Here is a 21,227-nt window from a genome sequence, read left to right as displayed (position 1 = left end):
AGCAGGCAGCCACTAAGAGAACTCAAATGACTGTATAAGACTGCCAAGGGGATGAGGAGTGGGATAGTTACAAAGGCAGATGGCAAACTGCATGCCCTTAAGACCACTGAATCTTTATCTGACATGACTATATAAACTGTACAAAAATGAACTAATCCTGTTCATCCAGTTTTAGAAACAATTCCATAAAACACTCATGAAGCATCCATTTGGGCTTGATTAGTTGAAAGCACCTGTCTGGATTGTGGCTTGAGTAGGATAAGGTGATAGTCTTACGTGTACAAAGAATTTCTACAGGCAGGGCATGCAAGTCATGCTCATGGAAACTAGCACGTGGACAGTGGTTAGTAGAACTCGGATTGGGACCTTTAGTCCAAAAATAATAAAATAACTGTGCCGTATTTTGCTTTATGGGGCCAGGTTTAGCGTGTAATTATGTTTTCAATATCATTGTTTTACAGAACTTCAGTCTGGTGCACAGCAAAAAGAACTGTTAGATATAGATGGTTCCTCTGTGATTCTGGAAGATGGGATAACAAAGCTAAACACCATAGGTCACTATGAGGTAGGAACAAAAATAGTGCAATCGAATTATGAACCTATTTCTCCCAACCCCCAAGTACTACGTGCCCAGAAATATCTTGATTGATTAGAAGTCTAAACATTCACCAAGGTGGGGAAAGCTCTGTACACCTAGAAAATTTTTATCCCATACAATATTTATGGAATGTTCATAGTGTTCAGTCACATGCTATTTCATGTTACTTGTGGAGAGGTTTGTTTGTTAGGGAATCACCCAGGGTTAGATAGCTCAGGTATGCTGTATTTGGTAGTGCAGTCCAGTGAATAGTAATAATTAAAGTGTCTGAGGTTCAATGTCCAAAATCAGAGGCACCCAAAAATACTGATCATTTTTGAAAACTTAGGCTCTCAATTTTTGCATTGCCCAATATTTTTTCTTTTAAATTTTAAACCAAGTGACCCTAACGTTGCGTTAATATAGAGCTTTAGCTTTTAATTTCTTAGGGCTTTATTGGCTTTTTCTTACTAGAAAAAACAAAGTAAAAAGCAGCTCACCTCCAGGAAGTGTGCGCTCCTTTCACTACACTACTCCTGGGTGGCACGTCAGGGCATGCACACTCAGTGGAGGTGTCGTGTGCTTTTTACAGGCTCCCCAGCACTTTCTCCTAAAAGCAGACAAGAGCCTTAACAAAGAGACCATGACAAGAGGTTACTTGCTTGCTCCCCAAGCAAATACAGAGCTAGGAAACAGCTTACACCCCTGTTCTCCAGTCATAAAATTTAAATTTCCCAGGCTTCAGAGTCACCCGTGAATTCTAGGGGCACGAAGCTGAAGAAGTTTGAATCGGACATGAGATCCAGTGATCCCTCATTCAAAAACCAGTTTTCTGTGGAGGATAAGGGACCTGGAGGGCCGGAGGAGAGGCACAGGCAAAGGCAGACCGCTGCCTCTTCAGCTGTTCTGAAATGCTCATGCCCCATGCTGCACAGACATGAGTGTCTCCCCCCGAAGCTGTACATCTCACAAGTTAATAGCATTTCAACTGCCTGTGGAAACGATTAGGACACGAACAAGCAATTGAAGCATCACGACAGAAAAGAAGGGCCTCATTGTTTATATATTGTGGAGGAAGAAATGGCGGATTTGGTCACAATGACAATAGAAAAGAAACACTTTTATTCCATTAGATGCTAAGGGCTAGCTTTTGTCACAAAGACATGACCCATTGTAGGGGTGGTGCAGAGCTGCACTGCACCCGTGACATCAGTTTCTATAGGGAACCACAATTCCCTCCCTGTTCCTCTCGCCCTGGTTGGTAGCTGGCGTACATCAGCATTAATCTGTCTTCTGTGCTGGCCAGAGTGTGAGGGGGTAGAACCAAGGCTTTGCTTATTCCATGCTCCTCCACTCCAGGGAAGTAGGAAACAGGTGACTAGTCCTATGTACCCAGATCCATGGTCCAGGTAGCCCACACAGAGATGTAAGAGGGACTCTCTCTCTTGTGTTGGTGCATGGTCCAAATCACAGTCTAGCCCTAGCGAATTTGCCCATCTTTTGAGTGGTCTTAAAGTATCATATGCTGAAACATTCCTGCAGTGCTGGATGAGCTGTGAAACACTGCATTATCAAATGAAACTTTTTCTTTATAAACATATGTATAAAATATTCCATATCTGCCTCCCAGGAGCAAGTGTAAGGGCAAGATTTCTTTGGCACAAGACATAGCTTTCTACAGAGTATCTTAATGCTCATGCTGGTTCCCAGCGGTGGGCTGGCTGCCAAGGTTTTAAAAGACATTTAAATTATTTTGGCAGAGATCCCTTCGTAGGATTGGCCAGTTGTTTTTGTAATTATAGAGCAGCGTGTGCTAGCACTTGGCAAAACACAGGATTCAACAACTGACTACACTCAACACTATGCAGGATTAGCTTTAGATCCGTTCTTTGGCAGTAACAGTATGACTCACCAGTTTCTTTTTAAGGGAAGTTTTACTACCTTAACAGTGGAGTTTATACATGGAGGGAGGATGAGGATTTTCCTAGAAGTCTCAAGCCACCTGCCTAGGTACCTTAAGCCTAGAAAACTGAAATGCAGAAATCTACAGTACAGAAGTTTGATCTTTATCGCTTTGGAAATTGAAGACTGGAAATAACTATTAGAAACTTGAGGCCAGGTCAGCTGCATCCCCTCAAAATGCAGATCTCACCCTCCCTAGCAAAAAAGTGATAGAAGGCATTATATGCCTCCACAGCACCATTCCCATATGGGAAAGGATTGGGTGGGAGGCCAGGCTAGGGGGTCACACATCATTCTTGTACCAGTCCTGGAGGGAATCCATAGAAATAGGAATGTGAAGGGAGAGCACAAAACAGTGCCAGGGAATGATTAATGAAACCTAAGGACATCTATGCAGAGCATAAATAAACCAGCAAAATCTGACAAGAAGGAAAGCCTTAAGCAGCTGATTTTTTCAGAGGTGCTGAATTTCTATAACTTCAGGTAAAGTCTGTGGCAGTTGCAGCTGCTCAGTGTCTCTGAAAAGAAGGCTTTATGGCCCAGATCCTCAAAGGTAATGAAATCAATGAGAGTTAGGTGCCAAAACGCCTTTGAGGACCTGGGCCTAAATGCTTAGTGAGAATCATGTGTGCTATGTTGAGAATGGATAGTGCTGGCATAACTCACATTTTGTATGATTTGAGATGCATCATAGGGATGAGGAGATGAAACCTAGGGCTTCATTAATTATGGACACGTATATTTCAGTAAGAGATACTTGTTTTTGCTTTCAGATTTCAAATGGAACAACTATAAAAGTCTTTAAAAAGAAAACTAATTTCACACCAGGTAACAAACGAACTGAGAATTATTTTATTTTTATGTGAAGACTGTAATAAAGTTGTAGAGATTTGCATTCATAGTAGTTTGTATCTCATAGAAACAATGTCAAAAACATGACATTGAATTGTAACTGAGAACAGGGACAACCATTTAAATCTTGCTCTGAGCCTGTGACAGGCAACACCTCCACAGAGCATTGGGAGGAAGAGGTCCAAAAAAAAAAAAAGAAAGACACGTAGAAAACGTACAATCTAAAGTAATGGAATGCGTAAAGACGCAGAGACTGAGAGGCAAGATGGTAAGGCAAAGAAGCATAAACATCACAACTGTTGGCTAATGAGAATATAAACTGTGCACAAGAGACTTATGAACAATTGTATGAACTATAGTAATAAGCAGTTAATGACAGAACTTCAAGTCAGCTCCATTATTCACTCTGTAAACCTAGAACTTTTGACTCAGCTGTTTCAATAACACACCAGTAATTACAAGATACACGTTAGGTGTCAAGCACCACTGGTCAAGCTGCTGCCAACAATAAATTATGATAACCCTGTTCCGACTCAGTTTGCTGGAACCCACCCTGCCCACCTATGTAGAGGGAGCAAGTAAAACACAGGACCTGTGAACTCTGACCTAAGGTCTGGTAGCCTGCCTAGGAATGTACAGTGAGGTTCTTGCTCCCTTGCATGGGCACATAGCCCAACTCACAGTCTAGTCCGAAATAAAGGTGCCATTTGCTGCGTGCATTTAACTGACACCAGTTCACACTCGTTCTCCTTTTTCCTATTGCTTAGATGTGGAATACTCGAACGAACACTGTCATTTGGTGAGTTAAATAAACCAGCCATTTAATTGTTCATTTATTTAACATTGAATGATTATATCAGGATGACATCTATCCTCCACTTCCTGTAGATTTTACCTGACTCTGAAGAGCCACAGGGAGCAATGCACAAAGGAAAGCAAAAATTTGAAGTGAAAGAAATGTATCTGACAAAGCTGCTGTCTACCAAGGTAATAGTTCAGGATTCATTTTGGGGTAGGTTGGGCGGTATGTTTGACTTAGCAGAAATTGGTATGGAAATTATGCAAACCTGATGTATGTGTATGACACAACGTTAAACTGTAAAATCACTACTAGCTACAGATTTTTATCTTTCACAAAAATAACTGTATGTTACAGATTGGCAAAGTGGAGCCCTAAGTTAGGGATCTAGTAATGAATTCTCCCCTCTCAGCACAATTGTTACCTCCTTGCCTTTTGAGGATAAGATTGTTGTTACTGGGGGAGATGGGGTTTCCTACTTGTTGTACAGGCAAAGGAGAGGTTAGTGTTTATAAACATTCTGGGTGAAACCTGGCCCTGTTGGAGTTAATGTGATCTTTACTGTTGACGTCCATAGAGCCAGGATTTCACCTTTTGGATGGACAGACTATGTTCCAGAATGTTCCAGAATGATTAGAGACTTTGGGTGCCCAACTTGAGATACCCTGACAGGGCCTACTTTTCAGAAAATGCTGAGCACCCACTATTTTTGAAAATACAAGTTACTGTTGAAAACTTAGGTCATAACTTTTATAATTTAGGGATCTAATTCATATAGTGCACAGTTTTAGAAACAATCCCCACCATCACTACCAAAAAAAAAATACCCTCACTAAATTCGAGTGAGTTATTTCTAATGAAGCCAAGAATATAAATGTAAAAGCTCTTAGCAACAGCATATCATTTAAAAAATATTATTACCAATTCCCTTACTGGATAAAATTCTGTGTTATTCAGGAGGTCAGACTAGATGATCCTTAAGGCCCGCCTTAAATCTAGCAATCTAAGATTATGGTCATGGAAGCTCCCAGAATGTTCCAGCGTGCTTTTCAAAGAGAATGAAGACCAAGATCCACAAAAATTAATCCTGCCTCTGCAATTCCCCAGCTGCCTAGTAACATCCAGTGCTAGCAAACTGACCTAGAATCTGGCTGCTGTGGAAAAGATCAGTTTAGAGGCTGAGAAACAACAAAACAGAAGTAGTCTTTTAAGTAAATTAATCATCTCCTACTTTATAATAGTGTGCTGCATCCAGTGTCAGCATTAGAATAAGACAGTGCTTTGAAAATATCACACTCAAACCCTATCTATATGTGCCATGGGCTACAGGAAATGTCATTGTGTTGGACCAGTTTAGATAAGCTCTGGTCCCAGCTTCTGAGCATGATACCAGAGCATGGGATTGTGTCCCTGACCATCTTGACTTATAGTCACTGATAGACCCATCCTCTGAACTTGTCTAATTCTTTTTTTAACCCAGTTATACTTTTGGCTTTCATAATGTTGTTTGGTTTTTTCCATTTCCTCCTTCTTAATAATATTGTATGAATAGTGTCCATGCGTTTTTTGTTAACCTGCCTTACCCTTCTACCACCTCTGGTTTTTGTTTTTTGTTTTGTTTGTTTTGCATTAAAAATAGCTAATCCTCAATTCCTATCTTTAATGGAGGACCTTTTCAAGGTCTCTGACTATCACCCAAAGCTGAATCTTAAGACTCAGCAACACCTCTTCTCTCAGTTGTGCACCAGGGAGGAAGAACAGCAGCTTGGCTTACAGTCTCATGTGACATCATTAATCAGGTCCTCTAGAAATCTTGATAAGATCCTCCCCTCCCAAAAAAGAATAAAGTGAGCACCTGTTGTATTCCTGATCTTCTTTGAAAAAGGTAGAAAAAAATACTTTTAGTTAAGATTGCGTTATCTAAAGAAGCAGGAAATGGCTCAAGACAGTTCCTCCTCCCACACAGAGTTCATCTTTACATTTACCACAATTCTCCCTGTTGACAAAACAATGTAGCTTAGCTGGTGAGCCGTTATGACAGCTGATGGTGGTAGGTCTCCAGTTTCTTTTTTATTTGTGATTCTGTCCACACCTGTTGAGTCAATTTTACCCATACCCTATATAGTGTGCATGAGCATGCATGCAAGCGCACGCATCAACCCCTCGCCTTCATTTCTGTGTATGTTTCACTTGGATTGTGTTTCAACTCCCCTTCCCCGTCCATCTTGAGAAAGTTTATCCTTTTCACCTGTAATAACAGGACTGCTCATTTTCTTGCTTTTCAGGTTGCAATTCATTTAGTTGTTGAAAACCTCTTTAAAAGCATTTGGAGTTTACCCAACAATAAAGCCCCAGTTGCCATCAAATACTTTTTTGACTTTTTGGATGCTCAGGCTGAAAGTAAAAAAATTACAGATCCTGATGTGGTCCATATATGGAAAACCAACAGGTTTGTGTATATGTGTGTGTGTGTGTGTGTGTGTGCTTTCTCAGGGTACATATGTGAAATTGGAACAGGATACTTGTAACCATACCTTGTTATATAACGTGTGTAGGTGTTATGCTGTGACTAAGTACTGATGACTCTGAAACAATCTTGCCTTGTTTCTGTTTGTGAAAAATGTATCACTTAAAATTGAGCATTGCCCATTAACTTTTGTGGTGTGGCTACCTGGATCCAAGTTATCTGCCTGGAGCTCTAATACATCAGTTAGATTCTGATATATGGCATGATAGCGTCTAGAAATTTGATTTTCTCTGATTTACACTGATTTTCTCACCCAAAGGAAGTCTTTACAAATCCACAGAGTGATTTGAACATTAATTGGTGCTGGCTGAAGCTAGAGCATGGATTTGACTGGTCCGGTAGCTTTGTGGGATTCACTAATGTTCATTACTGCATGAATGAGCAGCTCAGAATTGTGTCTGTCTGCATGGTGTAATGAATTCCAAATACTGAATAAGTCATCTGACTTGAGCTGCTGAACTTAAAGTGCTTGTCCTTTCTCTGATTAGTCTTCCTCTTCGCTTCTGGGTGAATATATTGAAGAACCCTCAGTTTGTCTTTGATATTAAGAAGACACCACATATAGATGGCTGTTTGTCAGTAATTGCACAAGCTTTCATGGATGCCTTTTCTCTAACAGAACAGCAGCTGGGAAAGGTAATGCTTGGCCTTCATATTTTTTTGCTGTTTCAAGACTGAATAAGGTTACTTTTAATTATGTAATGCTTTTTGGATGAAATCCTGGCTAAAGTGAACGTCAGTGATAAAACTCCTATTTCACCCTTTGTTACTCTATCTCATAGGAAAATAAGAAATTGAATGATCCAGAGATGAAGCTAAGAGAGAATTTAACTAGGAATTGTCATATCTAGTCTAAATTTCCTCATGTATTTTCTATGTTCTTTTCCATCTTGCCATTTTAAAAGAGTATGATGAAGAGGGGGAAAAGTTCCACATTATTTGGTCAAAGTTGCATCTGTGATTAATCAAACGTTTTTAGAGATGTTAAAATTATTAAACCAGAACTCCAGATTTTTCTGCCATACATTAATGAGGCATGCAGCAAAGACTGCTGATAAGCTGCTATCCAGAATAATAATAGGTAAACTTGAAAAACATTGGAGATGTGATGCAGTTCCTTTTGCAAAATGTTGGCTGCTTATCTGAACATATCCAAACTTCTTTGATGGAGAAATCAGTTTGGAAATCTCACAAGTAGAGCCTTTCTTACAAAATTTCCAGAACTTTTTGGTTGACCTGCTCAAAAAAACTTCAATAGTCATTTTTTCTGCTATTTCCCCTTCTGGCTTAAACCAGAAAATACAGGGTTAAACAAAATGATTTTTTAAAATGTTAACTATACAATTTTGAGCCTCAAAAAAGTTTCAGACAAAAATTGAGTTATTTCCTGTTTGATCTGTACCAGTTTGCTCATCCTAAATAGGTGGATATTGAAGAAAGCAGGATTTTTTAAAAAAAAAACAATTATTTGATAATAGGATTTTAGAGTTCTTGAAACTCAAGCTAAATTGACTGATAACTGGATGGAAAACTCCAAACCACTGTGGCCTGCATGTTAAAACCCTCCTATTGTTAGATTTATGCTTCCTGGTCTAACCATCATTAGAAACCATTGCTAATACAATGGCTTATATTAGCCATTTAAAAAAAATCAAGCTGAAACTTGCTATACGTAATATCAGTGCATTTAAGAGTTTTTTAGTTCTTAAAAAGACAACAAATATTATTTTCATGATTTTGCATGACTTTTCTAAGCTTTAGATTAAAATATTCTTCAGTCACTTGTCAAATAAATGTATTTGTTTATTTTTATTTTAAGACACTAATAGGAGTGCCAGGATATTTAAAAAGGTCATTATAAGCATACACATAGTTTACTCCCCATAATTTAAAATAAATAAACTATTTCTGAAATCTGAGGGCACTAGGTCGTAGCCCCTGAAATCTTAGGTTCAAAGAGCGGCTTTAGCTCTTATCAAAAATCTCTTATATTTTGAGGGTCATTCCTCACAGAAGATTAGAACTGGACTAGGTGGGCTGGCTTGTAGGTCAGTATCGCTTTAGACTCTTAAAGCCAAGGTGAAAATCCATTTGCCTCTCCCTGAATCTCACCCATGCATTAACTCATTCTTCTAAGCACCAGATTCACATAATCTCCCTGCTCTTTCGGTAATATTAAACTGCCCTTTCATCCTTAGAGAGGAGCCCACTGCAAGGCAGGGCTAGGTCCACTGGCAGGTTAATGTAAGGGAAACTCCCACAGCTGCTGCCCACATTCTGTACATAAATAGAATTTCAGTCTCAAGAGAGTTGGTTCAGCTCTCACAAGCGGGGGCAAATATAGTAATTAGTACTCCTGAGCCCAGTAGAAATAGTTCTACAGTGACTGTCATGAAATTCAATTTTGCAAAAGCTTGACTCTCTTAGCACGTGACCACCCTGCAACCAGAAGTGGTCATCACGTGCTAACAGAAAATGCAGTAGATCCACTGTGTGGAGGCAGAAGCTTGGGCAAATTTGTGCTGTTAAAATTTACTAGTCTTCATAATATGTTTTCTTTTTAAGGACGCACCAACAAATAAACTTCTCTATGCTAAGGATATTCCACTCTACAAGGAGGAGGTGAAAGCTTACTATAAAGCAATCAGGGATTTGCCTCTATTGCCCTCAGAGGTAGAAGAATTTTTAACTCAGGAATCTAAGGTATCATTAATAAGCAGACACTTTACTAACTTTTTGTTACTTTTTAAAAAGCAAAACTGTCTCATCAGATCTCTCTTCTTTTTTAGAAACATGAAAATGAATTTAACGAGGAAGTGGCCTTGACTGAAATCTACAAATACATAGCAAAATATTTTGATGAAGTAAGACCTCCTGTTATTCCTATTTATGCAGTTAATGCAAACTAACCACATCAGGCACTGATGTTTGACTTTTCAAGCTAAGCAGGGTCTAGTTTTGTGAGTGCTTGATTGGGAGACCTCCACGAAAATGTCAGAGAGAGGCTATTGGTAATTCAGAGATTTTCTGAGTCAATATAGAACCAATACCTCGCGTGGGGATAAATGTCCTATATTTATAGTATCTTTAGACTCAGCCATAGAGTTAAGATTCTGAACACAACTTGTTCCCTGCCACCACTTTTCACAAAAGTGAATTTAAATTCTCCCTGCAGTTGCAGAAGGATACTGTGTTCTATGCTTCCTGTCCCAAAGTGTTTGGAAATGTTGTTAAGTGACTGTTAAACAGCTGTCACAACCCACCCATTTCCCTGGAGATTCTGGAACTGTTTGGAATTCAGTGCGCTAGATAACATAGAATTGGAGGCCCAGAGCCCCAAAGTTATTTAGTCACCTACCTTCCATTGAAAACAATGGGAGTTAAGAGCCTATATGCCATTGAGGAGCTGGGCAGAGTTTATTGTCATTGGTATGGATATCACTTTATGAAAACCAATAGGTAAATTTAACACGACAGCAGAGCAAATTCCTGCTCAGTCTCTTGGCCGTCAGTGACCTCTTGCCTGGCCCCATTTTTGGTCCACATCCTGTCCTCATGAAAATAACCTCCCATCTTGCTAGACCTCCCCAATCCTAGCTGTGACTGTCAAGCGGGGTACCTCCCTGTGCATCTGCTCTCAGCTCCTGGCCACCTCTTCAACAAGTGACCACTCAGACGTCCATGCCAGAAAAATCCCTGCACCCTGCCATGACTGGGCTCCCCCCACTCTGGGTGAAGTAAGGGTGCTGATCAGAGCCTGGTGCTAGAGTGAGTGGGACACAGCCAGAGGGCTGGGTGGGGAACAGGAGCGGGAATATGGTGTGGGGGGCAGTTGAGATTTACTGCGGGGAAGAGTCTCATCCTCATCAAGCCAATTTCTAGCAGCTTGGGCCTCATTCCTAGCAGCCCAGACTCTCCTATGCAGCACAGCACCAGCAGGTTTCCCAAAATTTATTAGTCTGCTGGTCAGTTTCCAACTCAACGTACCTGGATTCTGCATCAAAGCATGTCCTTTGCCATGTAAGCTCATTGCTAAACGACTCTGGTAGTGGTTTTTAAAGTGTCTCTCATCTGTCTTTCTTAGAGTACTTAAACTGTTGCCTCCAGAGCCTTTCATTACAATCCCCTCTAACCTAGTAATGATGTTTTGTTAGTATGTGGTATCTAAACCTACCCCATCCATTCTGGGCCCCCTGCTCCCCCATGTAGCTTTTGACCAATAGCAACTACAAGCTTATTGGCCCTTCCTTTGCCAATCCTCTGGATTTAAATGCCAGCAAAGGGTGTTCAAAGTGCAGTGCTGCTCTGCTTTACATCCTCTGGCCCAAGGCCAAAGTGTATAATTTATACCACCAGCTTACACGGGAGTGCGGGGGGTGATATACAAGAGCAATTCTAAATCAGTCTCTCTGCCCCAGGGTAGTGTGCTGACCTTACATTTAGTAAATAAGCCGAGTGGGGTTTTTGTTGGGGGGGCGGAGGGTAGAAGGTTTAAACTGGGGTTGCTATTTTCAGCAGAAGCGTTCTAGATCCTGTGATTGTAATGACTTGTGAAGCAAGCCAGAAATAGTGTGTTAATGTTTGAAGAACATGTTATAGGCACAAGTTCAGACAGATCTTACCACTGATATCTTCAGATGAGAAGAAAGTGTGTGTTTAAAACAAGTAGCAAAAAAAGTAAATCTTTTTTCTAATTGTCAACAGATTCTAAGTAAATTAGACAGAGAATGGGGACTAGAAGATGCCCAGAAAGATCTCCTGCATATAAAAGCCTTATTTGATGAAAAGAAAAAATGCAAGTGGATGTGAACAGAGCACATGGGCCCAAGACTATGATCCGGTGAATTTTTAAACTAGAGGTGCTGGTATCAAACGAGTGTTTTGGCTGGTTATGTGTATTTTTTTTTAACATTTGGATATTGCTCTCCATTATGACCATTTAAAGTATTATTTTAAGTGTAGGGCATAAACAACAGGCACGGATACAGGACTAGACTTTCAAATATGGGCAAGTAAAAGTGCATGTGAGCTTGGTACTCGTGCATTGAGTCTGCTTAGTATTATACATGCATTTGTGTGCCCAGAGACCTCTGATTTGAAAGTCTGCCCCACGTATTTTCAAATTAAACAAACATGCAGAAATGAATGTACTCACTGTAAGTTAGAGAAACTTTCACATAAGGATGTTTTTTGTAGGTCACTGCCACCTTATTAACAGAGAATAGTGCTAATTGGTCACACACCCTGACATCTCAATGGGCTGTGGGTGAAGAGTGTGGCCTTAAAGTACAACTCCCCTCCCTTGTTTCCCCTTAAACACAAGAATGTGCTGGCTTTGTTTGAAAACAATAGAAGAGTCGCACTTATGAGCAGGTAATTCAGTATTAGCAAAAAGGTGGCAGAGAAGCTCCAGGGCTACGTGTGATGAGTCATTTTTTTTAACTCAAGGTATACTGAGTCTTGTTTTAGACATTCATATTGGGAAAGAACCCAAACGTGTGCAGAGCATTAGGTTGCTGGTGCAATCAACTGTTCCGAGGACATTGTCCATAGTTTACATAATTTTTCAATGAGATTTGAGAATATCAAGACACTCCTGAGCACATTTATGTTTTGATGATGGTATATAAATACACGGCATCAGAACATTCCAATTATTTCACTAAATCAGATGGGGCTTTTTGGGTGATAAAAGGTTTACTTAGTTGCAGTTTAGATTAGAATGGACGAGGGGACTCCATATGATAGTTTTCACTGTGGCTACTAGTTTCTCCAATGTATAAAGCTAGTAGTTTGCCTGAGAGCACAAATGAAGTGTTCTGTTGGAAATTTAGGGTTATGCTAAGAAATGACAAAAAAGCAAAAGTCAGTCATAGTTTCTGATGTTTTTACTGCTGTGTATATGGTGCTACTTTTTGATACATACAGTACACCTGGGCTTTACTAGAGAGATCCTTGCCCGACTGCCTTAAACTCCTACAGGCCTCCAGATTTAGCTCAGGACTCATGTATATTATAGTAATAACTGAGTCAGGAATCCCAAATACAATGCCCTTTTGGAGCATGCAGGGCTTTAGCCTATGGCACACGAGTAAGGTCCTGTCTGTGCTGTACATTGGAATGGTTTTGTAGCTACATTCTCTGACCCAGTTGCAACTGCTGTACAGCTGGGCTCTCTAAGGGTAAAGCCTTCTACTCGGTTTGGTGTGAGGTTAAAGGATAGATCTCCTTGCACAGCAAAACACAAAAGGGAAACAGTTACTTAGGAAGCCCTGCACTGAGTTTGAGTCATCAACCACTTGCAGGAGGAGGTGTAGATAAGGGGGAAAGAATGGTGCAGCATCTTCCTGAAGGAGGAAGCATGGTCCTTGAGCTGCTTCGAACTCCTGGGGCTCTGCACAGCCATGCACATGAACAGCAAGCACCTCTGCATTGCACCCCAGACAGTATAGCTTCGTTAGGAGTTGTGCTATTAGTGACTCTGCCTCACTGAGAGGGGGAAGGCACACAGCAGGCGTGAATACTAGCTGTTATCTCTGCAGCAAATGCTAGGGGTTGGTCAGGCACAGTGCCACGACTGTGCCTGGTCAAATCTAAGGCATGCTAACCACCCCCAGAGGGCAGAAGGGCCCAGCTGTTAACTTGGGGAAAGGGGGAGGTTGGCTGCAGCTCTGCTTCCTTCCCTCTCTCCTCTCCCAGACTTTGTCTGGCATATGCACACATCCCTCTCTTTTACCCAAAAGGGGAGCCCTTAAGTCACACTTTGATTTAGTAAGCATCAATAATCTAACCTTTTATATGATGTTTATATTTCATGGTCTGTATCCACTGTAAAAATATTGTGTGACATACCCAGGGTACAATCTGGACTAATGGACAGCTATGTCCCATCAATCTGGGGTGCCTTTTACACTTCTTCGCTGTGAGAACTACCACTCCTGATCTGCGCGCTCACAGCCTCGCTCCTGTAAATCACTCCCAGGTGCTATAGCCAGCCACCCCTGAATTACACTGCAGGGCACCACCTCCAAACTCCCAGTCCCAATCTTTCCCCCAGAAATGTGCATCTTGTACTGCCCAGCACCCTCCTGCACTATATAAGTTCATATAAAGTATGTCATTTATTAATAGAAAATGGTCTGCACAAATCTTATTCTCTCAGGTTTAAATAAAACAAATTTGAAGATTTTTAGTGGCCTACACATAATGAGCCACATCTATCAGACTTGGTTACAAGGAAATAAAAGGTAAAACACAACTAAAGCTAAATGAATATAAAGCAAAGGTCTCTCTCACCCCATGTTCCAGCAGTTCCTGGCTGAACCTCTTTCAGTCAGGATCTCCCTCCCAGTCTACTGCTGCTTCCTTTGTTGTTCAGGCATTGATGATGCTGTGGGTAGCGAGCAAGGAAGAGATGATTTGGGCTGTCTGCCCTCTCCCCTTCAAGCCCTTTCTCTTGCGCAAGAATAATCTCCCCCTGATGTTCACAAGACAGAGTTTGTGGGGGCCAGAAACCTTAAGATGCTTCTGTGTCAGAATTTAGATTTTCTGCCCACACCATGTCTTCTGCTGAAGCGTGGCCACTTAATCAGGTGCTGATCCGTTTGATCTCATTGACACCTGGCTGAGGTGCTGGCCAGCCTTTTGTCTCTGGGGAACTTGTTTATGATAACCCTTCAGAACATCTTGGAACATGGCCTGGTTAATATACTGTGGAATCTTATCTCTGGATGTGCAGTGTTGCCACACATTTTACCCCGGCAGTAATAAGCAGCAAATTAGGAGTTTTCAAATGATACCTTACACAGTATGCGTGCTAGAAGCTGGAAATGAGTGCCAGGGAATGGATCACTTGATAACCTGTTCTGTTCATTCCCTCTGGGGCACCTGGCATTGGCCACTGTCAGAAGACAGTTTACTGGGCTAGCTGGACCTCTGGGCTGACCCGGTATGGCCGTTCTTATGAACATAGTTTGGAAAATAGGATTGCCACCTTTCTCATTGCTAGGAACTACTCCCCTTCCCCCCCCCCCCCGCACCCCGGGGTCCTGCCCTTCCTCTTCCTCCCAAGGCCTCGTCCCTTCTCCACTCCCGCTCCCTTCCCCCCACACAGGCAGTGGGTATAATAGGCCAGGGGAGGCTCAGCCGTCCCTGGTGCAGCAGCTGCTGCAGGAAGCCTGGTGGCCCCCACCTCTTCCCCTCCCTGCCGGGAGTGGGCTTATGTGTTCCTTTCACGGGAAGTTTTTTCTTATTTCTGTGCCATGCAGATTCCGGGGCAGCTAAGGAGGCGGTATCTGCTATTGAGTTGCCCAGATCCCTTGGCCTCCCCAGAGAGATTACTGAAGAACCGGGGAAGCTACGTAGCAGGTGCTGCTGCCTCAGCCATCCCGGAAGCTGCATGGAGCATATGAAAGCCCAGCACTTGCTGCTGCGGCTGCCTGCTCCAGTCTCCAGCACTCCAGCCCCCTCGCCAGAGGGCCCTGCTGACACCTGCTGGTTCCTCCTCTCTCCTCCTCGCATCCAGGTCTTCAGCATTTCCCCCCCCACCGCCCGCAGGGGGCTCGCCTCTTCGTGGAGGATTTTTTTCAAATGTCATTTGCTTGGGTTCAGGGATTTGGCTGCCAGGGGGGTGCGCACGCAGCGAGTGGTGGAGGAGAGGCGAGAAGCACACAGGGAGGGGGTGGCGTGTGGGCGGGGCCGCGGGCAGAAGAGGTGGGATGGGGAGCTAGCCACCCCCAAGGGAAGCTTCACCCGCCGCCCATGCCTCCACAACACACAGCTGGGCTCCCTCTGCTCTGGGGTTGGGACAGGAGCTGCTGCAGTCTGACAAGGTGCCTGCAGGATTAATGCCTCCACGCCTCCCCCCACCCCATAGTAACCAGACTTTTGGTGTTCAGTGAATACATCTGACCAGACTCTGCCAGGTCCCCTTTTCGACCAAAGTTGCTGGTGGAAAACCAGGCATCTGGCAACCCTAAATGGCACCCAGACACAGAAACCAGCCTGGGTAAAACCCGGATGGATGGCACCGCTACTTGTAAAAGGGCGAGGAGGGGAAGTGACCATAGGGGTACAGACTGTCACATGTTTAATTTTAGTGTTTTCTCTACCTTTTACAGTGCCAGTTTTGTATAACTGGACTTACAGTAGTTTCTTTTGCAGAAGCAGGGACACCAGTTTCAGTAACGCTTTATCCTGAACTATTTTGTAATTAGAAAAGGCTTATTTGCTTTTGGCTAGGTCCACTTTAAACATTATCTCACAAATTGGGTTTTATGAAGCTCAATGTGGCCCAGTAGTCAAAAATAGTTTCAGGGTGGCATACCCCCCACACCCCCATTGGTACACCCATAGGCACCGACTCTGTGGGTGCTCAAGGACACACGGAGAAAAACTAGGGAGTGTTTCCCACCCATGGGGCTGGCCGCATGCCCCCATCACTTCTTCAGGAGCTGGGTGCCGATCAGCTGTTGGGCAGGGCTGTCCTGCCACTCTCTGCACCCCCCCCCACTGCCCCTTGGGGGGTGCAGTGGGGGGGGGGGAACCTTAGGGGAGGGGGAGCAGACTGGCAAAAGTCAGTGCCTGTGGGTACAACCACCACTCATTCACCTTAGCTGCTCTGTTTAATTGTTTTAGGACTGTTAGTGGTCCTGCTGTAGCCAACACGCTTGAAGTGAATCTTATAGGAGTGGAGCAGGGCAGAGGCGTGCCTAGCAGGAAAGAGTAAAAGGTCAGTTACAGTTCAGGAAATGCAATCATCTTGTACAAGCATAACCTCGAGTGGAGCCTGCCTTCCAAGAGCGCCTCTGTTAGCAGGCTTAGAAACAGTGCTGCTTGAGGCTCCTGCCATTTGGAAATAGCCCTCTTTAGACACATAACCAGCATGTGTTTAGAGGGAAGAAGACATTAAAGTCAGTCCTGTTTTGTTTTTGGGCCACTGCTTGTTTGCTATAATCTTACCAGCTAGTAGGTAAGACGGAGAAGCAGGTGTAATGCACTTACAGAGAACAGGATTACTGCATTTTATTTAAGTCTTGACAGTAGCTTCACTCCAATCTTTGGTAAAATCATTTATACCAGGGCTTACCAACCTGTGAAGTGGGTCTCCTACAGTGTAATTAAATATATAATCAAATGTTTGTAGATTGTTTGAGAACCTTGGGTGAGATTGTAAACCATTATGGAATGAACGTTTAGTATTTGCACTCCACTGACATTTCATCACCCAGAGAACACTGACAGTCAAATCACATACCTGTTTTGGAAAGTCTGTGGATTAAAGCAAGCCCTATTACAGATAACTGCTAATTGTAACAGTATTGGCTATAAGGGAAACAACCACCCTGTCTTGAACTTTGTTTACAGGCAAATTAACTATTTGTAAACAGTATTTGTTTTTCTAACACTAGCTTATAAAGCATTATTTTGCAGTTAGTATAATATAATGTTAAATCCTACTAACATGTAAAGTAGTCCCTCTTGTACAGAATTTAAGCTGTTTAAAATAGATGTTTCAAGTAAGTGCAGAGATGCATCTTGATGTGTATAGGTTATTCAGAATAATAAAATGTATTTGAAATTTAGTTGACCAACTTTAGTGTCTTTTTTTTTTTTAAATTACTAGTGTTCTGATTGAAACGTGGCTCCTGTTATTACAGTAAGTAACTATGTCAGAGCAACTTTGGCCTCTAGTGATACCTGGGTTAAGTGACTGGTGTGAAACATACTATTAATCATTCCAACAGGGCTACCATGCTTATTCCAGTTTTGCAAAAGTCTCTTTAATCCCTCCCCTCCCATTCATCTAAGTTTAGCACTTAGGAATTAGCCAATCAATCAAAGTGGATGTCACCTAGGAACTCTGTTAGACTTCTTATCTGGAGTGACTCTAAAGTGAGCTCCGTCAACCACCTGAATGACAAGTCTTACTTCCTTCTTGGAAGCAAAAAAGAGGAGGCTTGGAAACATAAAAAAGGCATGTGCCATGCAGCATCAGCTGAGAGTGCGGTGGAAAGTTACTGGTGTGAAACTCTGACCTACTGACTTTCTGCAGATGTATAGGAAGTGGGAGGTGGGGGAATCCCCTGTGTGTGTTCCCAGTGCAAGCGTGGTAGCAGCTGCTGGGAAGAGTGCAGGACAAGTCGATTTATCCTGAGTTCAGCAATGCAGTTCTGAGCAGCAGCACTATGTTTTCAGTGTCCTAAGGCTTGAGGTCAATGCCCAGAAAGGCCATTTAAATGCTAGTGTTAGCATGGCAATTTAAGACATGCATTCAGCTAGCCAAGGCACCTTGTCAGAAGTGCGAGATCACAGAAGGGGATGGAGGATGACAGTGTTCTAAGAAACTGAAGGTTTACCTTGCAGGGTTTCCATCGAGTCTTGTCAAGAGGAGGACATAAAGGGCCAGTGCAGGAACATGGGTTTGGCTTTCCAAACCCCTAGATTGCCAGGATCTGTGGGGAAGGGCCCCCTAAACCTGGGGAGAGATTGTTTGTCCTTACTCCTGCTATGGCCCTCTCTTCTCCCATACAGGAGCCAGGCTCCACAGAGGCACCCAGACTGTGTAAATTCCCTCTGACAATGCAATGGTCGCTGCCACAAGGAAGTCTTTTCTTACTGAATAGCATGTAGCTGGGGGGAGAGGTTAAAGTGTAAGTTTTTATTTCTGCCCATTACATTTTGTATCTGAATATTTATCACTGTGCACTAATATACACGCATGTTAATGTGCATTAAATTTGGGAAACCCAGCTGAAATGCAAACAAGGATTAAATTCTTCCAGATCACTTCTAAAGATTTTAGAAACAACTTCCACTATAAGAAAAGGAGTACTTCCACTATGTTAAGCTGTATTCATATGCCAAGCAGATCATTGTAATTGCTTATTAATTTTCTTTAGAAAATATATGTGAAATTCTAGATTTTTTTCCCCAAAAGAGGTAGTGTTCAAATGTGTGCACTCCTGGGAGAATCTGAAATGCAGGGGGCAGGGAGAAGAGAGGAGTTTGGACAGATGCTAAAGGAAAGCTGTCAACTCCTGTGATTGAGCCACTCTTTTGCATACCGTTGTAGTACTTTACATAAAGGGATATGTTTTAACGAATAGTATTAACTATTAAAGAAATAGATTATGTGCTTGTTCATGCTATAGCTTCACTTCCAGGCAGTGGCTGTGGGCACATGAAATAGGAAAGAGAACCATTGCTGCACTACCAGAAAGATTTCAATTCTCTTCGGGTCAGAGAAAAAGACTCAGTCCCTATAAGTTTCCTGATATCATGAATATCATCAATGCTCTGTTAAATGAAAAACAAATACAAAAAGGCAGAGAATTAAAATATATATATTAAACCTTGAATAAATAGATGTGATCAGGTTTAAGTAAACAAAGCACACAATATATTAAATACAAATTGAGACGTCTCTAAAAGATATAAAAGGCAAATATTCATACTTCATCTATAATGCAGCATTTGATAAAAACCTTGATTGTTACTTAGCTATGTCCTCCCATAACTTTGTTTTAAGTCATTGCAATATAAAAAAGTACAAAAGGTACATTGTTATGGTCCCGGTTTTGTCCAAAATGTGATCTGTTTTCCTCCTCCTCCATCTCTTTGCAGATCCTGTATCATGTGTTTTGGGGTTTTTTTTGTTTTTAAAGAAAAAATGTGCTAGCAACACAGCACAATTTCACAGAAAGGGAGGGTGGGTGGGTGGAGGGGCAGGGAACATCCCTGAAGAAACAGTTATTCCAAGGGATTTTTCCAGATAAGTTTTTTTTCCTAAATGGCTTAAAATGAAACCCAAAGCTTGACCATTCTTTTTAAAGAATCGTTTTTTGTGCAACACGATCATTGTATATGCTTAGATAGACCAAGTGTAGTCATTCTTCTCCCTTGAATTATGATGTTTGACTAAACACAGTGCGTTCCATCAAAAATACAAAATGACGCAGATTATATTTCATCCTTTCTTCTAATATGAGGCACATACAAGTATGTTTTTGGCAAAGCACTCAATAAAAACCTACACAAGAAAAAAGTAGTGAAGTCAGTTGGTAATTGAAACTTGCAGGCTTTATTTGGAGTCCTCGATTTGTATATCGTCCTCTTCAACCATCCTGCTTCTACCAGAGTCACTGTGCGCTCCCAGCCTAACTCGCTCTCCACGTGGCCCGAGCTCTTGCAGCTGTTTTCTCTGTGTGGTTTCTAAATCTTCTAGCCGCTTACGAAGTAGGGAGAGCTCCCTTTGATGCTGTTCCTCCTAGGAGTTAGGGACACAGCAAAAAAAAACAAACAAAACAAAAAAAAAGCCACATTACATTTTGTAACACTTGCAGAGACATTGTCCCCTTTTCTCTGTCCCCTTTACTTACTTGTTTTAAATAAAAGTGCTTTTAAAGTTACCTTATGTGAAAACAAGATTTTTTAAAAAGTCTTTATTCTATTTGCTTTCAAGCATTGCCCCCGACATTCATGATATCAACAGCAGTGGGGAATGTGCACGTGAATGACAGGTGCTCCCGGGGCAGTGCACTTCAGAGCCTAACAAATGGACACAGGTGGGGAGGCAGGAGCCAACACTACAGCAACCTCTCAGGGGAAGAGCAAACTACATGGTCGCAGGGAGGTAGAGGGAGCTGCCTCTTCTCCCTATTACACTTTGTGCTGTTTTTTTGAAGGGGAGTATCCACCTTCACCAAACTCCTCTTTGATCCTGGAGGCAGGGATGTGCCACTGGAATCTCCCTTCTGTGGGTACATCTACACTGCAAAGAATAACTCATGGCACCAAGTCTCAGAGCCTGGGTCAACTGACTCGGGCTTGGAGGACTCACACTGCAGAGTAAAAATAGCAGTGTGGACATTCGGGCTCAGCCTGGAGCCCAGGCTCTGAAACCCAGCCACGGGAGAGGGGCTCAAACCCGGGCTTCAGCCTGAGCCCAAATGTCTACATTGTATTTTTAGCCCTGAGCCCGAGTCAACTGACCCAGGCACCATAGGGTTTCCTTTGCAGCGTGTAGACATGCCCTAAGTTTGCTCCCGTGCACAGATGAGGCTCTTATTTCTATGCCACTCTTCCAAATAACGAAGCCAGTGAATTGCTCGAGACTGGGGGTGTAAACATAAGAGAAAGGATAAACAACAGGCTGGAGCCTGGGGTGCGGCAAGTAGCAGATGTTTTGTAAATCTGAGGAATCAGAAGGGAAGCAGTTGCTAGCAGGGTGCAACAGAATTCTAACTGTGCTACTGGTGTTTTCATTTCCTGTTACAAATGTTGATTTTGTAACCATTATAACTCCTCCAGGGCTAGGAGCACTTTCACAAAAAGTAAAACAGTTCTCAGTACAACACAACAGACTGCCCAGAGAGCTCTAACTGTTACCCACAAACCACCACCACCACATGGCGATTGCATAACAAAAATGAAGCAAGGGATTCACATCTGAAGTGGGTCTAGTGAGATGTATTTTATATAATCACTTCTCTATATATTAGGCCACAGTA

At 42.3% G+C, this 21,227-nt stretch overlaps 2 protein-coding genes across 8 annotated transcripts in view; one reads left to right on the top strand and one right to left on the bottom strand.

Annotated features, from left to right (window-relative positions):
- The window catches only part of PLXNC1 (plexin C1), a 97,908-nt gene extending 80,608 nt beyond the window's left edge, over positions 1-17,300 (top strand). Inside the window, exons 23-31 of the mRNA XM_037885064.2 lie at positions 462-565; positions 3,313-3,367; positions 4,159-4,190; positions 4,280-4,378; positions 6,476-6,639; positions 7,206-7,353; positions 9,283-9,420; positions 9,507-9,581; positions 11,422-17,300. Of these exons, the coding sequence (XP_037740992.1) occupies positions 462-565; positions 3,313-3,367; positions 4,159-4,190; positions 4,280-4,378; positions 6,476-6,639; positions 7,206-7,353; positions 9,283-9,420; positions 9,507-9,581; positions 11,422-11,526 (920 nt within the window). The 3' untranslated portion in view covers positions 11,527-17,300. The remainder of the gene's footprint in view (positions 1-461; positions 566-3,312; positions 3,368-4,158; positions 4,191-4,279; positions 4,379-6,475; positions 6,640-7,205; positions 7,354-9,282; positions 9,421-9,506; positions 9,582-11,421) is intronic.
- A 1,745-nt stretch (positions 17,301-19,045) lies between these two features.
- CEP83 (centrosomal protein 83) overlaps positions 19,046-21,227 on the bottom strand; it is a 35,834-nt gene continuing 33,652 nt past the window's right edge. For 6 of the 7 annotated variants that reach the window (XM_043545956.1, XM_037885079.1, XM_037885084.1 and 3 more), the window contains one exon: positions 19,046-19,984. In XM_043545956.1, the coding sequence (XP_043401891.1) occupies positions 19,799-19,984 (186 nt within the window). In that variant the 3' untranslated portion in view covers positions 19,046-19,798. The remainder of the gene's footprint in view (positions 19,985-21,227) is intronic. The other variant, XR_005223281.1, reaches the window with a different exon arrangement.

The sequence above is a fragment of the Chelonia mydas genome, chromosome 1 (assembly GCF_015237465.2).
Source record: "Chelonia mydas isolate rCheMyd1 chromosome 1, rCheMyd1.pri.v2, whole genome shotgun sequence".
NCBI lineage: Eukaryota > Metazoa > Chordata > Testudines > Cheloniidae > Chelonia > Chelonia mydas.
Note: the sequence above shows the minus strand (reverse complement) of the source record. Positions and strands in the feature narration are given on the sequence as shown.